Source organism: Nomascus leucogenys, chromosome 5 (genome assembly GCF_006542625.1).
Source record: "Nomascus leucogenys isolate Asia chromosome 5, Asia_NLE_v1, whole genome shotgun sequence".
Lineage (NCBI taxonomy): Eukaryota > Metazoa > Chordata > Mammalia > Primates > Hylobatidae > Nomascus > Nomascus leucogenys.
Genome location: NC_044385.1, coordinates 139,980,351 through 139,993,589, shown reverse-complemented (window position 1 = coordinate 139,993,589; position 13,239 = coordinate 139,980,351). Strand labels below are relative to the sequence as shown.

The 13,239-nt window shown below is 56.3% G+C and overlaps 1 protein-coding gene across 1 annotated transcript in view; it reads left to right on the top strand.

The window, feature by feature from the left end:
• RASA3 (RAS p21 protein activator 3) overlaps positions 1–13,239 on the top strand; it is a 140,803-nt gene that overhangs the window by 72,374 nt on the left and 55,190 nt on the right. The window contains exons 3-4 of the mRNA XM_030812473.1: positions 614–717; positions 11,304–11,398. Coding sequence (XP_030668333.1) covers positions 614–717; positions 11,304–11,398 — 199 coding nt within the window. The remainder of the gene's footprint in view (positions 1–613; positions 718–11,303; positions 11,399–13,239) is intronic.

Sequence of the window (13,239 nt, the reverse complement as noted above, 5' to 3'; positions counted from 1 at the left end):
GGGTGGCTGCATCTCCGGGTGACTCACGCGTGGGCGGCCTGAGCCGTGCACTCTGTAAGCACAGTCAGCAGCGGGGGCCTCTCCCTCAGGAGCGAGGACTCTAAGTACAGTCAGCAGCGGGTGTCTCTCCCCCAGGAGCGAGGGTGGCTGGGCAGTCAGGACTTTGTACTGGATCTCTGGATAAAAGGAGCGGTGCAAGGCACTGGAGTGCTGTGTTTTATGTTTAATGCATAAAGGGAGCCACCGCCTGCCCCAAACCAGGTACCTTCAAAACATCACGATGGCCCTGAGGCTGCACCTAGACCTGAGCACCTACCATGGAAGTCATTCTGGCAGTGGCCATGGTCTCTGTGGAGGTCTCTCAGCTTCCTGGACTGCCAGGCGGCCCAGCTACAGAAGTTCATCTGTGCAGCGCAAAGGCTCGAGGTGGAGGCCGGGCAGCAGCTACGAGGCCCTTCACCCCACAGGGAGCTGCGGGTTCATGTCTCATGCACGCGACACAGTACAGGGCGTTCTCACGGCACGTTTAAAACTAAGACCACACGTGTGTGCCCCGGGGGTGAGGCGCGAGCGTGGCCTGTGTTCTAACTGGCGCTTTTCTTTGTCTCTCTAGCCCCTTTTACGGAGAAGACTTTTACTGTGAAATTCCTCGGAGCTTTCGTCACCTGTCCTTCTACATTTTCGATAGAGACGTTTTCCGGAGGGATTCCATCATAGGTGGGTGATGAATGAGCGTTTACTTCCCCTTTGCCGCCTGTTCTGTGCCAGGGGAGTATTAGCATTTCAGTCCGGAGCCTGGCTGGATGGTGCTGAGCGGTCGCTGCAGCCCTTGGGGGTCACAGCAGGCCTCGGGGTCACAGCAGCCCTGGGTGTTCCTCCTGATCCGCTCTTGGGATCTGGCCTGGCATCTGTGGTCCCTGCTGGAGCATCACACCAGGCTCAGGTCAGTGAGCGCTGCCAGTCGAGGCTTCCGTGGCCCCTCAAGGCAAGAGCGCAGCATCCCCGACCCTCTTCAGACAACTTCCCAGGGCTTCTCCCCGGGGCATCTGCGGGGGGACCTTTGCATGGATGTGGGGCCCTCCCTCCTCACCACATCCTGGCTGTCCCTGTTGCAACTTTAGTCCCCACAGTGTGGGCACAGAAAGGGCAGGTGGGGGTGGGGGCATGTGGCTTCAGTTTCCCCCTGGTTTTCGGGGCAATACTGTTACTTCCAGGAGATGGTGTGTTTGCGGCAGGAGTGGGGCTGCTCCTGGAGAAAGCTCATGGGCAGTACTGCCTGGGATCATAGGAAGGCGGCATCCTGTAAGTTGTGGGGCCTCTCGGCAGAGTGGACTTCAGGTTACTTGGGGAGCTCCTTGTTCCTAAATGCAGCCAGAGAATTCCGTCAGGAGCAGACCTCACGTAGCAGGTGTGGGAGGCTGAGGCATCAGGCTAATTCCCACCGTGATGCTGGGAGAGCCAGGAAGGGAGGAGGGGTCCTGCGGCACCTGAGCTCACGCCCAGGACGGGCGGCTGGAGAGCCAGTGTGTACTGGCTGCCACAGCCTGAAGCCAGACCCCAGGTGGTGCAGGCTCCTCGTCTCCATGGCTGCCGGGATGCTGAGTGGGACAGGGCAGGAGGAGGAGTCCCCCAGGGGGACCCCTAGCTTGGCCCCAGGCAGCCTGAGGGCCCGGGGGTGCAGGAGGCCAGCGAGGCCACAAGGGTGCTGTGCAGGGGCAGGGGGCTGCGTCCGTCCGACGCTCACTGCTCACACTGGCTCCTCACACCGCGTCACGGCCGCTCCACCCCACGCCGGCTGCCCCCCTTTCCCCAGCGCTCACCTGTGTCCCTCAGCTGTGGGCTTTCTTCATCGTCCCTGTTCCTCTGTTTGTGAGCCATGGACCAGGATCTGTGATCTGATCCATTCCCAGTGCTTGGCACACAGAAGTGAGAGGCACGGCCAAAGGTCCACCTCAGAGCTTGAGTGTCCTAAAACCCAGCCTGTCCCCACTGGGCGGCCGGCACCTAGTGTGTGTCAGCACGACGTTGAGATAGAGAGAAGGGGGCATGAGAGAAACAGGCTAGCAGGTAATGCGTAGGCTCCTGTCTGCACTCTGCCATGTCCCGGGCCTCCACAGCAAGTGCCCTGACAGAAACAAAGAGAGAGACGCCCATCCTGACCGGTCTTGCTCTCTGCCTGGCGTTGAGACGGGCTTGGCTGGTGGCAGCTGTGAACCCAGAGGCCCTCGGGGCTGGGCAGAGCCTCACCTGGCATTGATACGGCCAGTGCCCCCTCACCATTGCAGGGGTCGGGACCTGGACATTTGTGGGACTGTGGTTCACTGTACCCAAGTGATTATTCTTAGAAACTGCTGTGCTTTTCATGGAAGTCTCCAGAGTTTGTTTAGAAAATACATGGAATGGGTCACATGGATCTCAGATGATTGACATTTGACTTCATTTTGAGTGGGAACGCTGTGCTGGGTGCTTCCGCAGCGGACACCCTGGCCCTGAAATGCGATCGCAGAAGGTGTTTGTGCTCCTGAGTGCGGTTGGCACCTGCCCCTCCTTCAGGGTCTTGCTGTGCTGGGCCTCGTGGAGCCTTGTCGGTGAGATGGTCTTGAGGGTCCAGTGTGACCCCTGCACCCCCCTGCTCAGTGTCTGCCTGGGAGGCCCTCAGGTTCAGGTCCATAGCTTCATGTCACGTTCAAGCTGGGTGCTGTGGAAGGGTTCCCTCTTCCTCTGACCAGGGCATCGGCTCCAGGGCTAGTGGCTGGCAGTTCTCCCTCCTGCCTCCGGGCTCAGCCGCTCTGCACCCCCTCCTGAGGCCACACCTCCTCCATCCCCACGTCCTGCCATGCCCGCCTCCAGGACTGGGGCCTGCTGCAGGAGATGGCCTCCGACCCTGCGGCATGGGTGGGCTGCCCTCCATGACCTGCCTCCCCTGCCCCACTCGTTGGTTGTGGTTCTTTTGCCTGTTGTGCTGTGTCCACTGCAGAGCTTCCCGGAGCCCATGGTCCTGCAGGGCAGGCCTGTGTCTCGCTCCTGTGTTCTCAGCCCCTGCCGGGGGCCTTGCTCCAAGGGTGTTCCCGGAAGAAAGGGGGGTGTGGAATCCAGATTATTCAGCGGAGGCTAATGATGTATCTGGCGGGGCTCAGCCTGTGCTGGGCGCCACGGGCGAATTGCAGTGTGACCGTGTGTCAGGCCTCATCACCGGCTCAGTTTATACGCAAGAATCCACAGGAATTTGATTCATTCTCGAAGGTGTATGAGACATTTTTTGAGCGACAACCCTAAGGAAAAAGAAATTTAAAAAATTTTTGGCACGTTTTAATAAAAGAAGCTGATCAAGTTAGTTCTGGAGTTTTATGCTCTGAAAATAACCAAGTAAGATGTTTATTGATCATTCTGTTGACGTCGTCTGCTAGTGGTTCTTGGTGGCTTTACGATTATGGTGACTGGACTTAGATGTTTCACTGTGGCTTTCGCAGCCATGAAAATGGCTGGCCGGGCGCGGTGGCTCACGCCTGTAATCCCAGCACTTTGGGAGGCTGAGGCGGGCGGATCACGAGGTCAGGAGATCAAGACCATCCTGGCCAACATGGTGAAACCCCGTCTCTACTAAAAATACAAAAAAAATAGCTGGACGTGGTGGCGGGCGCCTGTAGTCCCAGCTACTTGGGAGGCTGAGGCAGGAGAATGGCGTGAACCCGGGAGGCGGAGCTTGCAGTGAGCCGAGATCGCACCGCTGCACTCCAGCCTGGGCGACAGAGTGAGACATCGTCTCAAAAAAAAAAAAAAAAAAAAGAAGAAAAGAAAATGGGTGGCAGTCTGGATCTCCGGTAATGATTTATCTTTATGATGGTAATTATGTTGTTACCCAGCATGAAACACCAGGTTCTGGGGAACGCGTTTCTGGGTGGAAGTACGCTGTGGCCACTGGCTTCCTGGCCGCGTGGTCCTCCTGGTTCTCTTGTTTCTAGCAGCCGCCCACGCCCTGAGGAAACCCCACCTGCCAGCAAGTCTCCCTTGGGGCAGCCACAGCTGTGCTCAGTTGCAAGTTCAGGTCCAGGAGTGAAGGGTGCACTGGCAGGTGCCAGAAGGATGGGGGCGCATCCCTATGGGGTCGGGGGTGTGGGTTGGGGACGGGAGGGCACCTTCAGCCTGGAGGGGGAGGGCGGTGGCGATAGAAAGCGACAAAGGCAGCTGAAGTCGTGCCGGCATACGGCGCCCCGGCAAGTGAGACTTGGGGAAATAAAGCCCCGCTCTCAGCCCTCCCCAGCCCACCCCGGCGCCTCCACCGGCTGCAGTCAGCTCCCGCCGCAGCACGAACAGAAGGAAGAAGTGTCCAGTGTCCGCGGGACCCGGGCGGCGTGACCGTAGCCTCCTCTGTCCCTGGGTCGTGGCCCACAGAGCGCGGCTGCCGGCGGGAACTGTCAGTCAAGCCGGGCTCCCAGCCGCAGGGCCGTGACCTGTGGGACACACGGGGCGCAGGATCCTTCAGGATTCCAGGCGCAGGGAGGCGGCCTCTGCCCGGACCCGGTGCCGGGCGCTGCACGCATGGAGCACAGACCGGAATCTATGACTCCCCGCAGCTCGGATGCGTGAACCGCGGAAATGCGCGAGGCCCGGCTCGGTGCTGTCAGTCACAGCAGCATCGGGGTCTTCACCCCCCATCCTGGCGCCTCCCTCCTCTTCCCACTAGGCCTCCACCTTCCTCCGGGCGCCGGCTCTGGTAACACCACGTCCCCCTCCATTTGCCCCTCCAGCCCCTAGAGACTCTCTGAGGCTTCCCAATGGGGTGGGGGGTGCAGTGAGACCTCCATTTATTTTATTTTTTTTTTTTTTGAGACGGAGTCTCGCTCTGTCACCCAGGCTGGAGTGCAGTGGCGCGATCTCGGCTCACTGCAAGCTCGGCCTCCCAGGTTCACGCCATTCTCCTGTCTCAGCCTCTCCGAGTAGCTGGGACTACAGGCGCCGCCACCACGCCCGGCTAATTTTTTGTATTTTTAGTAGAGACGGGGTTTCACCGTGGTCTCGATCTCCTGACCTCATGATCCGCCCGCCTCGGCCTCCCAAAGTGCTGGGATTACAGGCGTGAGCCACTGCTCCCTGCCGAGACCTCCATTCTTTGTGTATAAATCAGGTGGTCTGCAATTGACATATGGTAAAGTTCACCGTTAGGTGTAGCCTTCACCAGTGTATGCAGTTGTGTAGACACCACAACTAAGATACGTTCCCACAGCCCAGAACACTCCTTTGGGCCCCTTTGGGGTGGATTGCCTACCCCGGCCCACAGCCCCTGGCAGCCACTGCTCTGCGGCCTGTTCCCACAGTTTTGCCTTTTCCAGGAGGCCACATGAGTCAAACCCTGGAGGGACCGTGCCTTCTGCCACCGCTGGTCCCGCGCTGTGCGGCTGTGAGCCAGGTCGCCCCCTTCCACAGCCCATGGGTTTCCATCATACAGACGCACCTCAGCAGCCGCTGGATTGTGTCTAATCCTCAGGAATTATGAATAAAGTCACCATAAACATTCTCGGATAGGTCTTTGTGTGGACAATGTTTCTGTTTCTTACTCTGAGATAAATTCGTGGGAGTGAGGTTGCTGGGCCCGCTGTTGGGTGTGTGTTTACTTTCATTAGAAACTACCCAACCGTGTCTCCAGGTGGCCGCCCAGTCTGCCTTCTCTCCAGCAGGGAGTGAGAGCAGCAGGTGTTTCGCATCCTGCCCGGCCCTTAGGACCGTGAGTTTTTATTCTCCAGTTTTTATTCCTATTTGCACTCCCATAGGTGTGCACTGTCTCACTGTGGCTTTTATTGCGTGTCTGTGAAGAGTGGCGTTGAGGACCTTTTCATGGGCTTAGTGACGGCTCCATTCCTTCTTTGGTACATTGTTCAAATCTTTTGCCCTTTTAATTGGGTTGTTTTCTTGTTACTTTTTAAAGTTCCCTGTATATTCTGGATACGAGTCCATCACAAGTGTGCTTTGCAAATATTTTCTTCCAGTTTGTGGCTTGTATTTCATTTTCTTACCATTGTCTTTGAAGAACAGAAGTTTTTGATTTTGATGGTCCAGTTTATCACATTTTTTTCTTGTATGATTTGTACGTGTGGTGTCATGTCTAAGAAAGTCTTGCCTATCCCACGGTTGTGGCAGTTTTCTCCTGGAAAGTGTGTGCTTTCAGCGTTTACATTTAGTTCCATGATCTGTTTCAAGCTAATTTTCACTTATGGCACAAAGAAAAGGGTTGGGATTCTGTTTTTTCCATGTAGACATCCATTCGTTCCAGCGCCGTTGGTTGAAAGACGACCCATCCTCCATTGATGACTTTGGCACATTTACAGCTTAGTTGGCTGCACTGTGTGGGTCTGTTTGTGGCCTCTGTATTCTGTTCTATCTGAGGTAGGAGGCGGGACTGGACTCTGGAGGCAGGGCTCGGACCCCGAACCAAATTGAGGACTAGCTGAGACAGGGATGGGTGGAAGCAGCTTTCCATCGGACACACCTGCCAGTGTGCCATGTCAGCTTACCATTGCCATGGCAACACCTGGAGGTTACCACCTCTTTCCATAGGAACGACCCCGTGACTCGGAAATTACCACCCTTTTTCTAGAAATGTCTGCATAATCTGTCCCTTAATTGACATATAGTTAAAGTGAGGATAAATAAGACTGCAGGAGTGCCCGGAGGTGCCACTCTCAACACCCCGCCTATGGGGAACCCTGCTCTGCGGGAACGGCTGAGACTCTCAACACTCCGCCTGTGGGGAGTCCTGCTGTGCGGGAGCAGTTTCAGAGCTGTCACTGCCGCCTCCATAAAACTGTTTTCTTCTACCACCACCTCGTTCTCGAATTATTTCCTGAGTGAAGCTACGGACCCTTTGAGGCTAAGCCCCAATTTGGGGCTCGCCTGCCCTATGCAGTCTTGATCACTATAGCTTCATAGCAGGTCTTACGTTGTAGTGTAAAATCATCAAATTTGTTCGTAAACTTGTTTTGCTATTCTAGATGCTTTGACTTGCCATATATACTTTTGAATGAGCTTCTCAATTTCCAAAATAGTCCCACAGGAATTTTTCACTGGGATTACATTAATCTATAGATTAATTTGGGGAGAATTAATATCTTAACAGAACTGAGTCTTTAAATCCATGGACATGGCATATCTTTCCACACGCTTGGGTCTTTCCAATTTCTCTCATCAGTGTTTTGTGATGTGTTTTCAGCCTACACAGTTTGCACACTTAAAAACGTTTATTTCCTTGTGTTTTATGTGTTTAATGGAGTGGTTAAAAATTTCTTAGGTAGTCCACCAAAAGCACAAACCTAAAAGCGTAATTTTGTGAAAGGTGCTGTTTTTGTTTGATTTTCACGGTCATTGCTTGTGTGTAAAATGCAGTCGACGTCTCGGCACTGACCTTGTGTTCTCTGATCTTGCTAAACACACCAGTTAGTTCTATTAGCTTTGCTGGTAGATTTTTTTTTGTACATTCTATGAATAAAGGCTTTTATTTCTTCCTTTGGGATCTGCATGGCCTTTGTTTTTTCCTCGTGGCCCTGGCTGGGACACAGGTGGGGTCAGAGGGAGGCGCACGCATCTCAGCCGCATTCCCTGTCTCGGGCAGCTCTTGCTCAGTTGTGTCCTGTGGCTGTTTCCCCTTTTTCTGGTCCCTCTGCAGCTGGTCCCCCGTCTGATGCCCTCCAGACCCCTGGCTCCTCTTTTCTGGACGGGCCTGGCCAGCACAGATGCAGCAGAAGAAAGTGACCCTTCCGGCTCTCGTGGTGAGAAGGCAGCCGCCTTTGCCCAAGTGAGAAAGGGAGGCCCAGAGTGTTCGGTCAACTTTTTGGTGTGACTCAAGTAGATGGGGACAACCCTGTGGATTAGGCACATCAGAGAAATTTAAATAGATGCCGAGGCTTTTAGATCAGGCATTTTCTCCGTTCAGCATCTGGAGATACGAACACGCACGCTTCAAATGTCCACGTGTCCCCGTTGTTGAATGTGGCTGGCTTCTAGAAGGAGAGGTTGGGGGCTGGTGACAGAAGTGACCCCACGTCAGGAATGAGGTGGCAGGGGCAGGGATCCCTTCTTGAAGGGATTTTAAATCCTTTTGAATGTTGTGGATTTTGTTCTGTTTCTGTATTACCTATTAAAAAATTAAATGAAGTACTTGTAAAAATAAAGACGTGTAATCATGTGCCAGTTACAAGATTCTTATCCACGTAAATATGTGACTTCTCCCGTCCCAGTTTCGGCTTATAAAAATGTGAAGACACAGTGACATTGCAAGTATTTAAAACTTCAGACTTCAAAACTGACCCTCCTGTCCAGCTGAAGGCGTCTTGGAGTCTGCAGATTTATCCCTTTTCACTGAAATATATTGCCCAACTCAGTTTTAAGAAGTTTTTGCTTTCATGTGGCTTTATTCCTGTGAGACTCAAAACTGAGGTTCGTGTTGTGGGGGAAAGGGGAGGTTTTGCAAGAGCCATGCAGCAGTCGTCAGAGGAGAGGACAGAGCCCCCCCTCGGGACCCTTGGATTCAAAGGCGCCCGCCCAGGGCTGCGGGTGGGAGGGCGGGGCGGGGCTCAGCGAGTGAGGCGGGCCAGGAGGAGGTGTCCTGGCTGTCGTCCACCCTCGTGGTCTGCGCCATTAGAGGCCATTGGAGGGAGTCCACGTGGTGTGTCACTGGGTTTCTCTCTGAGCCTCCCTGGTGTTCCTTCTCCCTCATGTGCGGGGGCCTGTTTTCTGTGCCGGCCCCCTTGGTTCTTGACTTGGCTCTCGCCTGCCCTCAGTGGTGGTTTCAGCGTCGTTCCGTGCAGCTCCAGATGGTCTGTGTATGTCTGTGTGGCAAGAGCTGAGCCGATGAGGTCACCAGGCTGATCGTACGAACCCATGAGTGCCTGTGTGCTGTATCTACGTCCAGGTAGCTGTGGAACTGGCCGGCCCTGGCTGTGAGCTGGGGGTCCCGGAGCTGTAGTTTGCTGGGAAGGGGCTCCAGCCCTGGCTGTGAGCAGGGGTCCCGGAGCTGGGAAGGGGCTTCTTCCAGGGCTGTTCCCAGGGCTGCTTTGCTTTGCAGAGTGGATGGTGTGAGGTGCAGCCGGCACCCCTGAGGACACGAGATGAAGGTGCTGACGTGCATGGCAGGTGTCAGCGGCACTGGAGGCCAACTGTCCTGATTCCGCCTCTGTCCTTTGGGCACTTGGAAAGCGTCTTTGTGCCTCTTTCCACCTTCTGCACCTCCCACCATGTCCTGTGGCCACGTGGTGCCCCATCATGTGGCCGATCCTGCGCTGTCCCACAGGGTCTGGGGCTAGTGCTGAGCTGGGTGTGTCTCAGACCCTCCCAGTTCGCAGACAAGGGAGGGGCCTGGTGGCCAAGGCCCACGGGCTCTGAGATCAGTCACGGAATGGACCAGTCAGGCTGAGAGGTCTCGCTGGCATGAGCCCGCTGGGCGGAGGAGCTCCTGAGGGAAGACGCATCCTGGGACCTCGCAGGGTGGGGACACTAACAGAGGAAGGAACGCTGGCAGGAAGGCGGGGACGGAAGCTCCCTCTCCCTGCAGCCCTGGCCTGCTCGTCTGTGGGGTGTGCAGAGTGGGACCTGCCCCTCCAGGGTCACTGCAGGACTGACTGAGATGGCACCTGTGAGAGGCTGGCGGCGGAGTGTTCCCGAATTTACTGAGGCTGGACAGAGAGTCAGGCCGAAGCGTGCGGCTGCTGGACGCCAGGCCGGGGTTGTTCCGATGGGAGTCTGCGGAAGTTTTTTGAGACACGGAAATATAAAAGGATCTTCCTTGGAGGAGAGAACTGGGGCTGGGCTGCGCTGTCCTGGCGTGAGGCAGGGTGTGCTCAGACCCTGCGGCTGCGGACGCTGCGGTGGAACCGGGGTCTGCAGGGACCCAGAGTTTCTTGCTTCAGTGACTGGACCAGGATCCTTAAGGAGGGCTGTGTGTGTCTCTGGGTGCAGAACGAAGACGTGAGGTGTCTGCCAACATTTCCTTCCTCACTCGATGGGCTCAGACATCAATGTGTGTGCGACTCCTGAGGAGTTCACGTGCGTCTGTCAACAGAGGTGCACGTGCTGCGTGGGTGCTCGCCGTGGTGGGTGGCGTGGTCCACAGTGTGCAGAGGCCACTGGCAGGGTTGACGTGGTGGTGCCGTGAAGGGACGCAGGATGGGAGATGGCTCAGTGCCCAGCTCCTGACAAGCCCTGTCCTGCCGGGGATGGGATGGGCACGCGTTTGCCCCGCCGCGGGAATTTTTCTGGAATGAGATGAACGTACAAGCAGATAATAATGATTACAGATGCGAATTTACACACATAAATCCATACTAGGTAAACGTATATTGTACAAATATATTCTGATATGTGTTTTCATTGGAAGTGTAGCGCCAAAGTACTAAGCCTGTTTAAGGCACAGGAAACTGTTTAGAGTGGACGTCCCCAGACTTTGGGGCCCACACAAGTGCCCAGGGACCTGTGGTGTGCAGATTCCAGCCCACACCAGAGCTTCTGTTCTCCTCCGTCTGGAGAAGGCCAGGAATCTACACTTTCAGGCCCTCCGGGGTCCCAGAAGGCAGCTCATTCATTACACTTTAAAGGCACAGATTCAGACCAACCCACGTCGCGTGGGAAGGTGGCAGCTCATTCTAGCTGTCAGTCCTGCCTGTGAATAACCTGAGCACCCACATACATGCACACACATGTGTGTGTCCACACACATGGAAAGCAAACTCTAGGCACACGTGTGTTTCAGGCTGTAGCTCGTACGGGTGCACACATGTCTCTCTTGCGGCGTGATGCCGCTGCCTTGGTGGTGTGTGAGGTGTGAGATGTTTATTTGTGAGAACGGAGCTCTTGTGCACCCAGCAATCTCTGAGGCACCTCCTGCCCATGAGAACTGGCCACAGACCATGGTGAAAGTGAGGTGCGCATTGCCGATGGAGCGGACGTTCACGCCTTCACAGCGAAGCATCTGGAATGCCTTACCGGAAGGGAGACAGCGGAGACTTACCCCTGCACCTGATTATTTTGACTTTTTAATATCAATTTTTAGAGACACAGTGCCACCATGCCCGGCTCATTCTTTTATTTTTTTGTAGAGACAAGGTTTCACCATATCGCCCAGGCTGGTCTCAAGCGACCCTCCCCCCGGGCCTCCCAAGCGTGGGGATTCCAGGCATGAGCCCCGCACCCAGCCGGTGCCCCATTCTGAATTAAACTGTTGGAAATAAGCTGTGGTGATGATGGGCTGGCTTCTGCTCGCAGGCGTCCTGGCTCTGGGGCCTGTGCCCGTGGTGAAGTCTTCTCTGCTTGTGTTGCAGGGAAGGTGGCCATCCAGAAGGAGGACTTGCAGAAGTACCACAACAGGGACACCTGGTTCCAGCTGCAGCACGTGGACGCCGACTCGGAAGTGCAGGTGAGACCCTCGGCACAGCCCCGGAAACCAGAGCCCAGGGACACTATGGGGCTTCGAGACGGGCTCGGCTCCGACTGTGGCTAAAGACGTAGATCGGGCTTCGGCCTTGACAGGGAATAACGATGAGCAGATTGTGCGTGTTCGCCCGCTCGTGGTTGGAGTGGCCGCGGGCTCTGTCATGGATTTTGGGTTGGGCGTGTTCGCCCGCTCGTGGTTGGAGTGGCCGCGGGCTCTGTCATGGATTTTGGGTTGGGCGTGTCTGCCCGCTTGTGCGCGGAGTGAGCGTGGGCTCTGTCACGGATTTTGGGTTTTCCCTTTGGCTGCTGCCGCCCTTTGTCATGCACAACTGAGGCAACCATGAAAACAAACACGGAGGGAAAGGACAGGCATGCATCACTGAGGGCCAAGAGAAAACACGGGTGGGGAAGGGCCGAGCCAGGGTGAGCCCTTGGGGACCCTCGCTTCCCCACGGTCAGCTGGGCGGGCTGCTCCCTGGCACACGGCGCCAAGAAGGGTCTTAGCTGAAAGAACGTGCTGGTCTCCCGTGTCCGTTGTCGGAAGTGGCCAGGGGCTCACCCCAGTCCTGTCCAGTGGGAGGAGCTTGTCCCACCTCCCCACGCAAGACTGGGGGTTCCAGTGATGGGGCCCATGTCCCAGACCCTTGTGTTCACAGCTGCTCACGGACACACGGTGCCCAGCTGCCCGGCAACAGCTGCTCCAGGCTTGCCTATAAGAGAGGGAGCAGTGGGGGTCAGTCTACCCGAACCCAAGCCTGCACCAGCTCCTGTGGGGTCACCCTGAGCCCTGGTCCGTGACACAGAGCAGCTGCAAAGGCCACAAGCAAGGGGCACCGTGGCCCGGCCTTGGGATGTGGGAGGGTTTCCTGGGTGGGTCCTCAGCTGGGACCACAGTGAGTGTCTGAGTGTAGGGTTGCGGCACAGTGGCCCTGGGAAGTGGGAGGGTGAGTGTCTGAGTGTAAGGGTTGAGGCATAGCGGTCCTGGGAAGCGGGAGGGTGACTGTCTGAGTGTAGAGGTTGCGGCACAGCGACCCTGGGACGTGGGAGGGTGAGTGTCTGAGTGTAGGGGTTGTGGCACAGTGGCCCTGGGACGTGGGAGTGCTTCCTGGGTCCCCAGCTGGGACACACAGTGTGTGTCTGAGTGCAGAGTCCCAGCACAGGCCCCCAGGCTCGGAGCCAGCTCCCTCATCGGATTGCTGCCAACGTCCTCTGCAGGCCTCAGTTTTCCCATCTGGGTGGGTTTGTGAAACGTGCTGGAATGGTGTGTGTGCCACTCGATGGCGCCTGGTGCATCGTAAAGTGGTGGTGGTAACGGTTATTTTTACACCTGGAGGCTGGCATCCTGGACAAATCCCCAAAATAGGTTCCTTGTGAGAACTGCCAGGAGACTTCAGCAGAGGCAACTGGGTGGGTCGGATGGAGGCTCCGTGCCTGCAGGTTCAGGGCAGATTTGGGCTGCGGGACTGGATGACCTGGTGTCCTCCGGGAACCCTCGACCTCCGGGAACCCTTGCCCTCCGGGAACCCTCGTCCTCTGGGAACCCTCGTCCTCTGCGCTTCACTGGGTCAAGGTTGCCATCTGCCGAGGTTGTGGGCTGTGCACACTCCCATGGCCAGCAAAGGGTTCATTCATGATGCTGACCGTGAGCCCAGCTTGCGGGGGGGCGGGGGGAACCGGGTGAGGCCCCGACGGAAATTAAGGAGTGGAGCCAAGAGGTCCTGGGGATGGCCCTGCCCCGAGGGACCTGTGCTAATTGCACCTCACACTTAATTAACTCTGCTTCCTAGGAAAGCGCTGGCTGGGGAACCCACACTTGCTGTGGAA